The sequence below is a fragment of the Pagrus major genome, chromosome 12 (assembly GCF_040436345.1).
Source record: "Pagrus major chromosome 12, Pma_NU_1.0".
Lineage (NCBI taxonomy): Eukaryota > Metazoa > Chordata > Actinopteri > Spariformes > Sparidae > Pagrus > Pagrus major.
The window spans coordinates 2510826-2525086 of record NC_133226.1 but is presented as its reverse complement, the minus strand read 5'-3'; the positions used below and the strand labels follow the sequence as shown (position 1 = coordinate 2525086).

Below are 14261 nucleotides of genomic sequence, written 5' to 3'. Positions count from 1 at the left end.
CATTGTTCACTATTTAGCTCATGTTTTACTTTTTAAAACATTCAACATTAATTCAATCACCAGAACTACTTGGGCCTATTGGACGATTATCACAAAGCTTACCATCTCCTGCACTGTGACAGCTATAGCCTTGGCTGTCTTAACCATGGTAGTTTGATAGTCAACGAAGGTGCCTTCAGGTTCAAGTGCAGGTGTGTCTTCCATTTTATTGATGGCGTCATTGATGGAGTCCACCATGCCACCCACAGCACCTGCTGCACTTGCGGCTTCAGCCAGAGTGGCACCCAAGTCATCTACTGCTTCTTTCATCATCTGCACTGATTCCTCCAGGGCCTCCTGCATGTGTGCTGCCTGCAGAAAGGAAAACACATACTTTTAAAAAAAATCTTTTTAAAAAAGATAAAAGATCGTTTTTAAGAAGTAACAAGTGATGAGAGGTGGGAACAGGGGTAATATGATGCTGTCTCCGTGAATATATTCAAAGCTGAGCAGCAACAGTCAACATGTCATGATATAAAAACATGCACGATCAGCAGGTGAGAGGAAAGACAGGATTTTTTAGATGCTCCTGTTAACCTTGCCCTCTGCAATATCTCCAGTGGTTTCTCAGGTGGAGGGTCTGTCAGGGTCTCAACTTACGAGATAAGGTGCATAATGATCCATTGTGGCTAATAAGATACAGATAACTGGCTAATATGTTTCAAAACGCGTAGTTTGCTGCCAAGTTTGCTGTTATGGTTTGGTGCTACGCAGTGAATTAACATAGTTTAGCTTGCGCACATGATTGCATGAGGAATCATAGGTAGACTGTCTTTGAGGCTGTGTAAATTGATTTTGGTTTATTGTTTGCTAATAATATGTTGGATTCATGTTCACGTATATTTTCAAGCACATTTAAACTTGTGAAAAAATAAAAACGTTCAAACTATTATCAAGCAACAATTTGGCAGCCTCCCCTGCAGTAACTCTGAGGGGGATCAGCTCTGGGAAAATGATAGGGCTGCTTCATTTGGCCATGTTTTTCCACCAGCTTATCCAGAGGACTTTGTGTGACAGGTGCCAGCTTTATTACCTTGGGGTTTCCTCCGGCCTCCTTGGCAGTGTAGAGCATCTGCAGAGCTGACTCTGTCAGGGTTTTGGTCTGGTCTAAGACAGCCATCTGCTGTTGGCTACTGACGATCTTGGACGCTGTGCCAATGGCTGCTATGATCAGGGGCTCAAAGTACCTGGCCATCTGAGATACCTGTTCAAGTGTGTCGAGAACAAATAATACACAGAGATTGGACATAAAAGAAAGATATCAGGCTTGAACAAGTTTACATAATGTCACTGTAGCACAAGTCAGTCTTTAGACTGTTCCAACAGCTGGTCATCATTCATATTACACTAGTACCCCATTACACTGGACAGAAAACCCACAAACACCCACTAACACCTGGCTTTTGTCTTTAATGTGAATCGGTACTATTGACATTTACTCCCGCGTCAAATGACTCGGCAGTAGTCACTGGTGTTTATCGGCTCTAGCCCCAATCAGCAGTGATTCAACAATAACACCTGGGTGGACAACCTAATTTTTCCTCGTCAGACGTGATGATATGATGTGTTGTAGTTAAGGCCACTGGCTTGTTAATACTTTCCATCCATCTCAGTTCAAGCAGTACTTAAAAATCATTCAGTCTGCGCTGTGTTTGAAAGAGACACTGAAGTAAAAGACATAAAAAGTAACCACTGCAACACTGTCCGTGGCCTCCATGTCAGTATCTGATCCTTACTCGCTGCCTGATCAGGACTGCACATGTGCTACTCTCAACAGAGATGACACAGAAGCAAAAATATCTCACTCCTTAGCTACTTCCATCACCAGCTCCAGAAAAACAATGTGTCTGATTCAGAGTGTGATTGATTATTTTTAAAACAATTTTCATTTTCAGTCTTCTGGATGTAGTCTGATGAGGTATCTGATCTGATCTATAGTGGGTTTATCTGCATTTAACAGTATATACTGTATACACATATACACAGTAATTCTGGTGTAACAAGTATAAAAATGGTAGGTCGGCTGTGTAGAGATGTCGTCCTGTGTTTTACCTTGTGTCCCAGCTGGGAGGCCTCAGAACGAGCAGCCACAGCTACAGGATCAATCAAGTTACTGATCTCATGAACTGAGGCAGCCATCTGCTCATGGAGAGTCTACAACATATACACACATATAAAATTAAATAATATGCATCCACTCACAGATGTCATGCACAGTGCACGGAGTTACATTATACATGTAAGTAAGAGGTAGACACAATGATAGAAACACTTTTACAGACCTGACTCCACTCGCAAGAGTCACTCATGCAAGTCAGGTTTGTAAAAGTGTTTCAGTCAGTCAGTCAGTCAGTCAGTCAGTCAGTCAGTCAGTCAGTCAGTCAGTACACCAGAGGAAATTACATTTGCTGAGAAATGCTGGGGAACACATGTAAAAACATTGATAACAGATAGCAAGTGAACCTTAAGTTTTGTATATTTATCATGGTAAATAAAGCTCAAAGATCCACTTTCTAGCTTCTCAAGACTTAAGACTACATCTCACATCTTCTTCAGTGAACTGAACTGGTCCAAGTGTAATCAGACCTAACACCTACCTGAAGGAGATAGTAAAAGCACAGAAAAGCTACACAGTGAACCTCTGAATTTAGAATGTGTTGTTGCAAATACATAAGTTACATAGAGGTACATGTATTTGCGGACATGTTACTACGAAATATAAGATACGAGGTACAAGGTCATTTCAATGTCATTTTTTAAACAATGACTACTACATGACATTAAAATGTGCTTCTCGGTAAGAGACAGAAATTGACAGCTGATGTTTCACAAATGATTTGAGCTGTCCAACAAAGCTCTGTATGTGTATATGGGTGTGCCTGCATGCGAGTGTGTGTTTACCTCCATGGAAATGTCCTCTCTGGGAGTTAGCTGCTGGCTTATGGCAGCCAGAGAGGCCTGATCAACCTCTCGGATGCAGCTGTTCAGAACCTCTATAGCATCATCACATTCTCTCTGGCCAGGAGCCTTTTCTCTGCACAAAAACACACACCAGATGGAGGGTGTATACAATAATTAGTGGCTCTAAGAAGCAACTAGAAATTGAAATTCCTGCTGAAAATACAGTGTGAATGCTAAAATGCCCATAGCTGGAAATGCAGAATATGCCTCACACTGCCTTACCAAAAATCCAGCTTCAAACTAGTGATCTTGTGGTTCAGTGCTTGGACATGAGCTCTATGCTCTTGGCCACGGTGCCAGACAGCAATGTGTATGTGTCTGTCAGTATGTGTGTATAAAATTTGACTAAAAGTCATAATGCATGGGGATGTTGAATATTTGTTTTTGTCCTTTTCATGGCTTTATTGTGTGTGAGAGACAGACAGAGAGAGAGAGAGAGAGAGAGAGAGAGAGAGAGAGAGAGAGAGAGAGAGAGAGAGAGAGAGAGAGAGAGAGAGAGAGAGAGAGAGAGAGTCTGTCTGCCAACAGTAGCTCTGTAGCCCCAGATCTTCCCCACACAACACTTGGTAAAGCCCAAGAATAATAATAATTTTACATCTAACTCAGCAGATTAAGGGTTTATTTTCACCAAACCAGAGTTGATGATTGTTGGAACAGACAGTTTTGGTGAGTTTTAATTTGTGTCTGTTTTACATGTGTGTGACACCAATTTTCCATCGGAACAGTCACAACTCTAGTTAATACAGCAAGTTTCTCTCAAAGCCCTCAACTGACATTACCTTCCTGCATCATTGGTAACAGAGTTAGTGTAGATGCAATAAATGTGGCACTGGAGCTGGCTCTGCTTAATGTGAAAGTAGCAATTAGTCAACCATCACAGAGAAGCAGAGGAGTTTACTCTTCTGTCAGAGAAGACAGAAGTAGCAATAGTAGTAGAGTTTACCTCATGTTGGTGATAAGTTTCTTGATGGAGTCAGACACAGTCCTGGAGTGTCCGGCCAGCACTGACCACTTGGGGGGGTCTTTAGGGTTGACAGCCAGAGAGCGGGCAGTCTGGATCAGGCCGGTTGAGCTCTCCAGCATTGTCTTTGCTGCAGCCACAATGGGTTCCATGGCAGCATGACCCTGAGGAAGGTGTGTGGAAATCGAGATGAAAATTACTCACTAGAGCGAGAAGAAATTGATGGTACCATGTCCATTGAAGACGAGTTTAGAGAAGGAGGACTCATACAAGATTTTAACCTTAATGTTAATAGTGACTCCAGCTACACACCCTTAGTAGAACTTTCTCCTCACTGACTCAATTGCATTCAATGGACACAGAACAGAGAAAACAATCTCACGCTATTTAATTATTTAACATAAGATCCGACAGTTAACTATCTTTGTTGGATCACTCACTCAAATAATTTCTGTTTTGAACTCGTTTATGTGAGTACCTCAGGGCTGATTTGAGCAGGAATGCTGGCGAACTCTGGGTTGGAGGCGAAGGCAGTCAGGTTGTCCACAGCTTCTATCAGAGGACCAGTGGCAGCCTTACACTTCTCTCTGTTCTCCTGGTTAAAGGCTCCATCCAAAGCCTGCACAGGGGACATGGCATTTTACCCACGATTACACTGTATCAATGGGACTACAGTGACTCTAGTGACCATTATAGTGTCTTGGATCCCAATAGCATTTACATCAATTTTAATACAACAGTGAACCAGCCTTTAGAGATCAGTCTGCTCAAAGATTAGCTTGTCTAATTGTCTAACAACATCTAACAATTTACAATTGACAATTCTATTTTTACTTTTTGAGTCCGACAATTGCCGACTGGTCAGGTTTGCAGAGTTGGCTAGGTTCCAACTCCTTTTCAACACATCTTTTCATCTGTATAGCTGAGAATAACTACACAAATGCTTTAGAGGAGAGAGTTTCCAAACGCGTGCACCATCCCCATTTGTAAAATTCATCAAGTCTTTGATGGCAGGCTTCCCCCCTTCAAGTCCTGCCATTCAGAACAGCTATTTAATGTACACTGATTTGTTTTAAGCAGCCCAGATCCAAGAAATACATGAAGTTGAAAGAAGTTTTACTACAAACCTTTATGGATTTGACCAGGTTGGCAGTAGTGTTTGCCACCTCTTTGGCTGACTGAACAAACTGCCTCTTGGCAACAGGGTTGGGAGTTTTTGAGGAGGCAAGACGGCAGGCGTTACACAGTGCAGAAGTGTGTTTGGCAACGATAGTGGCTGCAGAGAGCACCTGGGCAGAGAAACAATATACTGGGGTGAATCAAGGATGTATTCAGCCACATTAAGACTCAGTAAGTGAAAGACAAGGACTAATGATAATTAGTGTGATGTTGCACAGAGGTCAGCATGTACCTGAGATTGGGTGCAGGCTGGGTCCACCAGGTTCTGGCAGGCCATCTGAATAGACTGATTAGCCCGTGCAAACTGAGCAGGGTCCACAAGACCCTTCTGACCTGCTGTACTGTTGGGATCTGATACACCCACCAAATAGGCAGCCTATGGACATCAACAGATCACTGGTCAGTTTTACATTTCAAGCATTACAAGTGCCCATATTACAAATACTCACCTTGTCAGCCAACTCATTTTGTATCCGAGTTGATTTCTCTGAAAGGTCTCAGACTGGGGCAATTTTAAAATAACTTGCAGTAATGAATTTTACCTGTGCAGCTGCTTCAGTCAGACCACACAGCGCTTTGGAGCCAGCACTGACTGAATCACCAAACTCTGGCAGGTTGGAGTTCTTGGCATTGTGGGAAATACCAGCCATGGATTCACCAAGGACCTTCAAGAGGGAACCAGAGATTAGAGAATGTCTTCATTGTTTCTTTTTATGCTTCTTCTGTGGAGCAATTCAGTGATTGATGCACAGCAGTTACAGATAACTTCACAAATAGGATGAGTATCAAACCTCAATACACTAGCAGCTACAGTGAAGATTTCTGCTTAAAACAGGATGTTGATATCGCATTTCAAATCAATTTGGGACTTTCAGGAGATTATGCTGGATGAGCTGTATGGAGCCATTTTATGTTTGTTTCTTTGTGTTTTTTAACATTTTAAAACAAGTCATTTATGTCTATGTCAGTTGTTTAGGTGAATGCTGTAATGCTTTTTTTGCTGTGGGGCTCCAGAAATGTTTTGTGGACTACCAAACTTTTTATTTTTGGGTGAAAAACTACACACACAACATCCCTATAATTAGTACATTGTATTGTATTTCCAAAACATTTCAAAAAGTCATTAGAAGATAAGTGATTCTAAATTAAGTGTTATGTCTTAAATACTGAAGGACAGCATCATAGTTATGTGCTACAGCTCTTTCTCTTACAAACATCTGTTCATAGTTAATGCATCGAAGTAGCATCTATTGTAAGAGAAAGTAAACTGTTTTTGCATTTGAACACTGAATGCATCATTCTGCAAAGAAGTAAGAAATGAGGAGAGTGATCACAGGAAACTGAAATGATAAAATAATAAAATAATGGCAAGAAAGAGAACCAAAAACAGCAGAGGAGCAGCAGTAATGCATGTTCTACCTTTGAGTTCTCCATGACACCGTCAATGCAGTCAAAGTAGGACAAGTCATTGATGGCTTCTGTCGGGTTCTCCAGCATTCCCCTCACCGACTGCACACAGACACAACTCAGTCACAACATACACAAAAAACACAAACAGAACACACTGTACCTGGACATCTCGGCTGAATGCCACCTGACTGCAGTACTGTCTACATGCTGGAATTAATTCCTTGTTTTATTATTTTCTTTAATATCAATAAACAATAATTTTATGGTGTCCATGAGCTGAACAGTAAAAGTCCATTAAAAACTAAAGGCCACACATGACAGTGTTAATCATTGCTCATGTCAAGCAATTCACATTATACCATGGACACTTGTCACTCATATAGCTTCTAAAGTTACATGACTCAGAGTGAATTAGCTGACTGCTCACAGCTATAGGCCTGACTTAAACTGGTGATTTTAGGGACAACATAACCCAGACTAAAGAGAAGAGGAGGTGAAAAAAAAGCTGCATGGTTGTATGATGGTCGTTACCTCCAGCTCCCTGAGTGCATTGTCACACTCCTTCTGACCTGGAGCCTGCTGAGTGCACATGGTGATGAGCTGGTTGATACTGTCTGTAACTGCCCTGTGTACACAAAGGCAAAGACTTGTAAATGACAGATGGTTATTAAAAAAGACTGGCAAATAAAGACAGCAAGAGGAATGCTTGTTACCGTGCGGCAGCTGCTAGCTGGTTCTTGAGGTTGGGGGAGCTGGGGTCAGTGGACAGGGCTTTGGCTGCCAGCAGCAGCTTGCTTGATGACATGGAGATTGTCTTCAGGTTGGACACCACCTGCGTCTGGTCCTCTTTAGACTGGAAGAGAGGAGAAGGTAAGAGGTTTTCAGAAACTTTTTATATAAAATATACCATACCATGTACCATTCTCAAAAAAAAAAAAGATCATGCCTCAAAATGACTGCACAATTAATGGAAATATTATCATAATCACAGGCAAAGGCAAAATGTATGACAAAACAGCATCATATTGAAGTACTTTAGTGCTGCAGAGGTGTGCTTGTTCTTGTTCTGCAGATGTAAGAAAACAAATTTGTTTGGAACAGACACCAACAAATGTCACATCATCATGATTTTGCAGGGTAGTGTTCAGTCTTAACCCTTCCAAGACAGTTCAATTTTTGATACTAAAGATATTTAAATTGAACACCTTGGGCAGTGTATAGGTATCTCAGGCTCAGCATTGAATTGGTTAAATCCTATTAATTAACAGGACATTCTTTGCCATTATAGTCAAGTCAACGTCGTACCCAGCAGATACCACATGTGGGGTACCACAAGGCCCAATAACCCCATCCTCTTCTCCCTCTTCATGCTTCCAATAGGTCATGTAATCCATAAGCATAATGTTCCCTTTCACAGTTACGCTGACGACACACTGTTATATCTATCCTTAAGACATACTGATGCCAAGTGTTTTAAATCTCTCAGAAATTGTCTCAGGGTTATTAAATATATTTGGATATCACAAAACTTTTTTCTGCTACATGAGAGCAATACATATTATATATTATTATATTTAATTATATAATATAATCTTTTTTGCGCAGCCCAACACAAGACATCTTAGTTTACAGAAATTAGATGACTTATCATCTAACAAAAAGCCTGGGGCCAGAAATTAGGGGCATATTTTTGGCAGTGACTTCAAGGAGTAAGTAAAGAGTTGTGCAGTCCTGCTTCCTTCACCTCCGATATTTATCTCAAATTAAGTCTTTCTCATCTCATGCTGACTTAGAGAAGGTAATTCATGCTTTTATTTTATCTCGGCTAGACTACTGCAACTCTCTCTATACCTGTCTCAGTCAAAAATCTACATCATAACTCTAGCTCTTTCAAAAGGCTGCATCAAGAATTGAACTGGCACTAGACATAGACAACATTTTACACCAGTGTTAGCACATCTGCACTGACAACCAATAAAAGGTTGCCAGTGCAGATGTGCATAAAGATTTGCAGATGTGCAGATGTGCATAAAGATTTTATGACTTACTTAAAGGGCTAGCCCCCATCTATGATACTGACTTCTTAACTACTTATGAGCCACAACACAGCCTTAGATCCTCAGACAAGGCCCACTTGATTGTTCTCAGTTGACCAAAGGCGATTGTGCGTTCTCATTTAGGCTGCCTTAGTTAATTAGGCAAGCAAAATAATCTTTTCATCCTTTAAATTCCTTACAAAGACAGGTGAACCACTACCTATGCACTATGTACTGTTGTTCTCTGTATTTCCCCCTGTATTGCTACAGGTAAGACCCCAACCTTGGGCCGCTGCTGCGAGGACACATCCCTGCAGTTGATACTTGGCATGCATAGTCTCCATTATATGTTTTTTCTTTGATGTTTTCTGTTTTGAGGATAACCTGGCTGTCATTTCATCCAATCAAATAGGTTTCTTCCTTTGCTTAGTTGATCTGTGGTGTGAGGGAAGTTAGAGTAATTGCTTTGAGTCTGTCTCACCTCTGGCCAAAGCCAGCATCACTGCTCTATCATCATACTGACCTGGGATGTTCCAGCCATGTCAACGCCAGCCTCCAGGAAGTTGCTGAAGTCCTGTCCAAACTTGCTGGTGGATCTGGCCAGGTCCTGGGTGGTCCCTCTGGATGCCTGGACCACCTCGTTAGCCGACTGGTTCAGACCTGCTGCCACCTCATTAAGCTGAGCCTGAACCTCCTGGAAGCTCCTTCCACTGGATGGGAACTACAGAGGGAGGACAAGAACAATGAGAGCTCTGCCTGATTAATGTACATCCAATAGTGATTCTCCTTTTAGCTCCGTTTTCTCCTGAGAAAAGTACCTGGCTCTTTAGCTGCTAAATGCTACACTGTGTTCACCACCTAATGCTCTGTTTAGGGGGTGGAGCGTCAGTGGGTTGCATGCAATGTATCCTGGAACATGGAACATGTAGGCAGGTTGTGCAAGCAGGAAAATTCCAATAACCCAACTTTCTCTGTCACGCACTGTGGATTTTATTGCCTCAATCAACTACATTTACCATCAACACTGATCAGGATATCATACAATAAAACTTGGCGAATTTCTCATTTAACAAACTGAGTCTTAAAATGTCCATAAAGTAAATGTTAGAAGTGGAGAAGGATGATAGAGAGCAGTGCAGCGTGACTCCAGTCCATTTGTTGTTCCGACGATCTCTGCTGTGGTGATGACTGTCGGTAAAGTCAGCTAAACCACTCTTGAAACAGACGGTGGTACAACCCCCATCAGGGCAGACATTTAAATGTGAGTCTTAGATGTAAAACATAGTAGTGGACAAAATTTTAATTTACAAATGGTGGTTTATTTCTATGATTTCAACGCAGCATATTCTGTGGATGGTAAAGCATCATGGGTCATCATCAACATGAATGAATACAGCATCTATTGGAGTTTATGATTCTTGAAAGTGGCCACTTTGGTTAATTTACCAATACCAAGTTCGTAACTTTGATTGCTGAAATGAAATCTGTGTGGTGAGGACTCGTCATGATTGAGCAGATGAAGACAGTGTGCAGATATTAGGAAACAGTGCTCAGTAGATTTATTTTTCAGTCAGCAAGGTTTTCTTTGTTTATTTCTATGACTTCAACACAGATTTGTTGTTCACAATGAAACATTATAGGGGAAAACTAGGGTGAATCTCCTGGACGGAATCTTTTCAGATTTCAACACATCAGCAGACGTGTTCCTAAACACATCATTAAGGTAGTATACAGTTATTAGAGCTTTTTCACTGAAAACAGCTGGATGCTGCTTCTGAAAACCAGGTTGATGAGAGCGCTGAGACTGAGCCAAAAAGTAGAGTTGCTTGCTGTAAATAAAAATGAGCTAAACAAATGTTGAAAAGCTCTGTAAAGTTGAGGGGCACTCGGTTGGTGAATTGGTGATGATTCTCTTTAACATTCCACATAGTAACTGGATCCAATGTTAATATGAAATATTTGATAAGAACAGCTTTAAAGTTTTGGGACTAACATCTGGTTGGTTCTTTTATTTAGTGTTATGGAAAGAAGGAAAGATTGAAGGAAGGAAGAATGGATCAAAGTAAGTATGTGAAACAACAGGCTACTGGGCTTGGTCCACTAATAAAGAAGATCTTCATAATGAAACCAACAAAACCAGGGTGGAAAAAATATTAACCTCACCTCTATTTCACAGCACTAACAATGCAATCTATCTTACTTACAGAATCAGCCAGAAGGGTCTTGCTGGCTTCACCCACAGTACGGATGGCGTTGTCCACATCCCGCTGTCCAGGAAGGCAGTTCACAGATCTGTTCAGGGCCTGAGACACTGCCTTTGCCACCTACAGACACACACACACACGCACACACATACATACATTTTTTTTACATGATTGGCCAATAAAGAGGATTCTGTTAGAACACAAAGAAGCTAAAAAACATACACGCCTCATACACATCTCCAACTCGGCAGCTTGGAAGATCTCTACAATCAGCACAGTCTCAAGGTGGACACCCAAGATTAACATGACCAAATCAGTATCCGACCAAACGTGAAATATGGTCACAACCTTCATTTCTGTTACCGAGTTATTGTGTTGAATAATAACATTTTGATGTCGCAGTGGAGCTGACGTTTGGCCTTTAGGATATAAAATGTAATTTTCCCAGCATGATCTAAACAGTGTGTGTCTGACCTGTGCCAGTCTCTGCTGACTTTCTGGATCTCCGGGCCTGGCGATGGCCCTCTTTGTTTCTTCAATCAAGTTGGCTGACTTGTCCATGACGTCTCCAGCGCAGTCCAGCATGGCGTTCCGTACTGGTGGGTCGCCTGTGTTGGCAGCGACTCCTCTGGCAGCTGAGGCCAAGGACTTCAGAGCCTGAGCCACATCTCTGGCTGCCATTCCTGAATCCAACAGGAGGGAGGAGAGTAACTTGATAAATGCTGCATGAATGCATTTGTTACTATGAGGACCAAAATTGTTTTAAAAAAAAAAATATAAATAAATAAGACATTATAAAATAGATAACCACATGGTTAACTACAGAAATAAACACATTCAACCTTTAACCTCGTTTGAAATCATCAAATACATTAAAACTCAGCATATCATTCTGACATTTTATCCCGCTGCCAAAAGTTTATCACAACAATTATTTTCCATAGATGTGACTGGTTGTCTGCTCATTTAGAGGAAAGCAAAGGCCAATCATGAAACTGGCACTGAAAAAGATGGTGAGATAGTAAAAAGCACTGTGAAATACAAACATTCTGAAGGACTGACATCTCTGGATGTCATGTGATGTGATGGTCAAAGCATCGACGTGACATCTACATTTTTCTGCTGCTCTTGTTTAGGTTTGGTAATGTTAAACACACCTGTGTAGTTCTCATTGCCCTGGGTGGCCTCACTCAGCAGCTGGGCGATGGCTGAGCTCACAGCCTTTGTGCTGGTACCCAGATCCTGGGAGCATTTCTCAAGCTGAACAACACAGCAAGGAGACATGAGCAGAACCAAACTGTAATATAGTACATGTCTTTAATTTGTCTATTTGGTAATCTGCTGTCCACGTGTGTTTATGTGTGTGTGTGTCTCACCGTCTCTCCTGGCAGTGGTCTGAGCTTGCCCTCGTCAGCTGAAGCCTTTGCCTCTTGGATGTCCTTCTCCAGACCTCTGACCATTGACAGAGCATTGTCTATCTCCAATGGACCACATGCTTCCTGAGCCTGCGCCCACACAAACACAGACAAAATGTGGTGTGACATGTTAAAAAACTGTGTCACTTGTGTTGCCCTCTGTTTTTAAGCTATTAACCAATATGTTTTGTCAGTAATTAACAATAGCCCTCATTCCCAAGAGCTCCTCATACCAGTACAGCTGCACGTACAAGTGATGTAAGACTTTGTGGTATTCACTAATTTTCTTAAATATGAGTCGTCTCTGAGGCCCCGGTCCCGCTGTACAAGACATGCACAAATTGTGTGCCTTTCTCCACAGGGGAAAACACTTGATCTGAAATCATAATGACTGTTATGTGAATTCATTTGGAGAGTGAAAACTTCTTTTCATCACATAAAGCCTTCAGTGTCATTCTTTGCTGTTCTTTCAGTCTAATATAACTAATGTTATAGCGGCTAGTGTTTATCAAAAATATAGAATTACAATAAATATGGATACTGAATATAACTTAATACTGAAAATATACTTTCAGTTACTGTACAGCAAGTCAACACACACACCGCTGCAGTGTCCACATATTCCCACCTCCTCCCACTCCACTGACTATGGTCAGAAGTAAATTACCTTAAATGCTGTTGTGCTTAACACACAGAACACAAGCCTTGTTATATTTATCTTTAAATAAATATAAAATAAGTATTTTATGCCTTCAGTGTTGTGTCAAATATTGATATTTTTCTAGGTATTGCATTGAAGTTGGAAATTTCAGTATTGTGACAAAACTAAAAGCAGCAGTTACGCTGAACTCTTGAGCAGCCATTGTTGTTTTCACATGAATAGTCGCTACTATTGTCATTCTGTAGCTGCCAGTGATTCCTCCAAAGACGCTGATTGGTCCAACCCCTGTGTGTTCTACTCCAAGAAAATAGCTTGTTGGATTTGTGGGATCACATGATCACGTGATCAAGATAACATGTTTCACAACGGAGTCGTCTATTATTTGAGAGGATTTAAGGATTTAGGGTGTGGCGATTGCGGGGTACAGCACGATGATGTGTGCAATTTCTGCGGTGAACCATTGGAGTAACAGGATACTTTTACACTTCCACGGGCACGTGGAACTTGTGTGCAAATTGGCTGGAGTCAGTGCTATTGCTTTTTCATCTCTAAACAATGAGCACTGTTGCAGGTGACCAGACAGTGGTGGAAAATCCTGTTCATTAAGGATGTTAAATATGTTGCTCATCTTGCGACGAAGGGGACAAGGATTGCACACTCTGGTCTACTGCTCATTCCTTTGGCTTGGCTCTGAACACGGATCAATGGCAAGAGTCAGGGAGGTGAGATACAGTATGTGTACTGAACAGTCAAGTCCAGCTCCATCATGGCTGTTGTGGCAGGTCCACAAGATACTAGGGAGACTCTCTTCCTCCTGGATCTGATACAGAGTGGATATTCTTCCTGTCAGCTCCTGAACTTTAAGGCTGAGGCAGGTGCAGCTTCCACAGTTAGAAGTAGTGAATGGAGACATGTCTGATGACAGCTGCTTCTGCAGAGAAACAAAACGACTATGGCCAGTATGGATGTCCTCAGGATAGTAGACGGAACTCGTTCAAGTTGAAGCAAGCTTTTAACAGAAGGTAAACGGCAGCAGGTACATGATCTAAACGTCCCAGGTACAAGATCTGAACATGCAATGACTGAAACCTTCTACCCAGCTAAAATCTCGAGGTACAACAGGATCTAAAAAGTGTATCGTACAATTATGGCTTTAAACCTGAAAAAAACTAGATGAAATGTCAGTTTACAGTGGAGCTCTGTAATCAAGAATGTATATAGATGGGTAGTACCTTCTGTGATGCAGTGCGGAGCTCAGCCAAAGCACTGGCCAGGTTCTTAGCACATTGGCTGAGCTGCATAGCTGATGCCTGGTCATTGATGGTGGGAACTGTGGCCTTGGAAGCTGTAACCATCTTGGCACCAGGCTGGTAGAGGAGAAGAAGAGACAAACTA

The 14261-nt window shown here is 41.6% G+C and overlaps 1 protein-coding gene across 1 annotated transcript in view; it reads right to left on the bottom strand.

Moving 5' to 3' along the window:
* The window catches only part of tln1 (talin 1), a 93026-nt gene that overhangs the window by 31865 nt on the left and 46900 nt on the right, over positions 1-14261 (bottom strand). Inside the window, exons 25-42 of the mRNA XM_073478713.1 lie at positions 14099-14233; positions 12167-12295; positions 11948-12050; positions 11265-11473; positions 10791-10910; positions 9110-9307; positions 7264-7403; positions 7082-7175; positions 6560-6649; positions 5683-5805; positions 5373-5516; positions 5089-5250; positions 4440-4580; positions 3944-4125; positions 2941-3073; positions 2092-2193; positions 1073-1243; positions 103-351 (exon numbers count right to left, since the gene is read on the bottom strand). Of these exons, the coding sequence (XP_073334814.1) occupies positions 103-351; positions 1073-1243; positions 2092-2193; positions 2941-3073; positions 3944-4125; positions 4440-4580; positions 5089-5250; positions 5373-5516; positions 5683-5805; positions 6560-6649; positions 7082-7175; positions 7264-7403; positions 9110-9307; positions 10791-10910; positions 11265-11473; positions 11948-12050; positions 12167-12295; positions 14099-14233 (2625 nt within the window). The remainder of the gene's footprint in view (positions 1-102; positions 352-1072; positions 1244-2091; positions 2194-2940; positions 3074-3943; positions 4126-4439; positions 4581-5088; positions 5251-5372; positions 5517-5682; positions 5806-6559; positions 6650-7081; positions 7176-7263; positions 7404-9109; positions 9308-10790; positions 10911-11264; positions 11474-11947; positions 12051-12166; positions 12296-14098; positions 14234-14261) is intronic.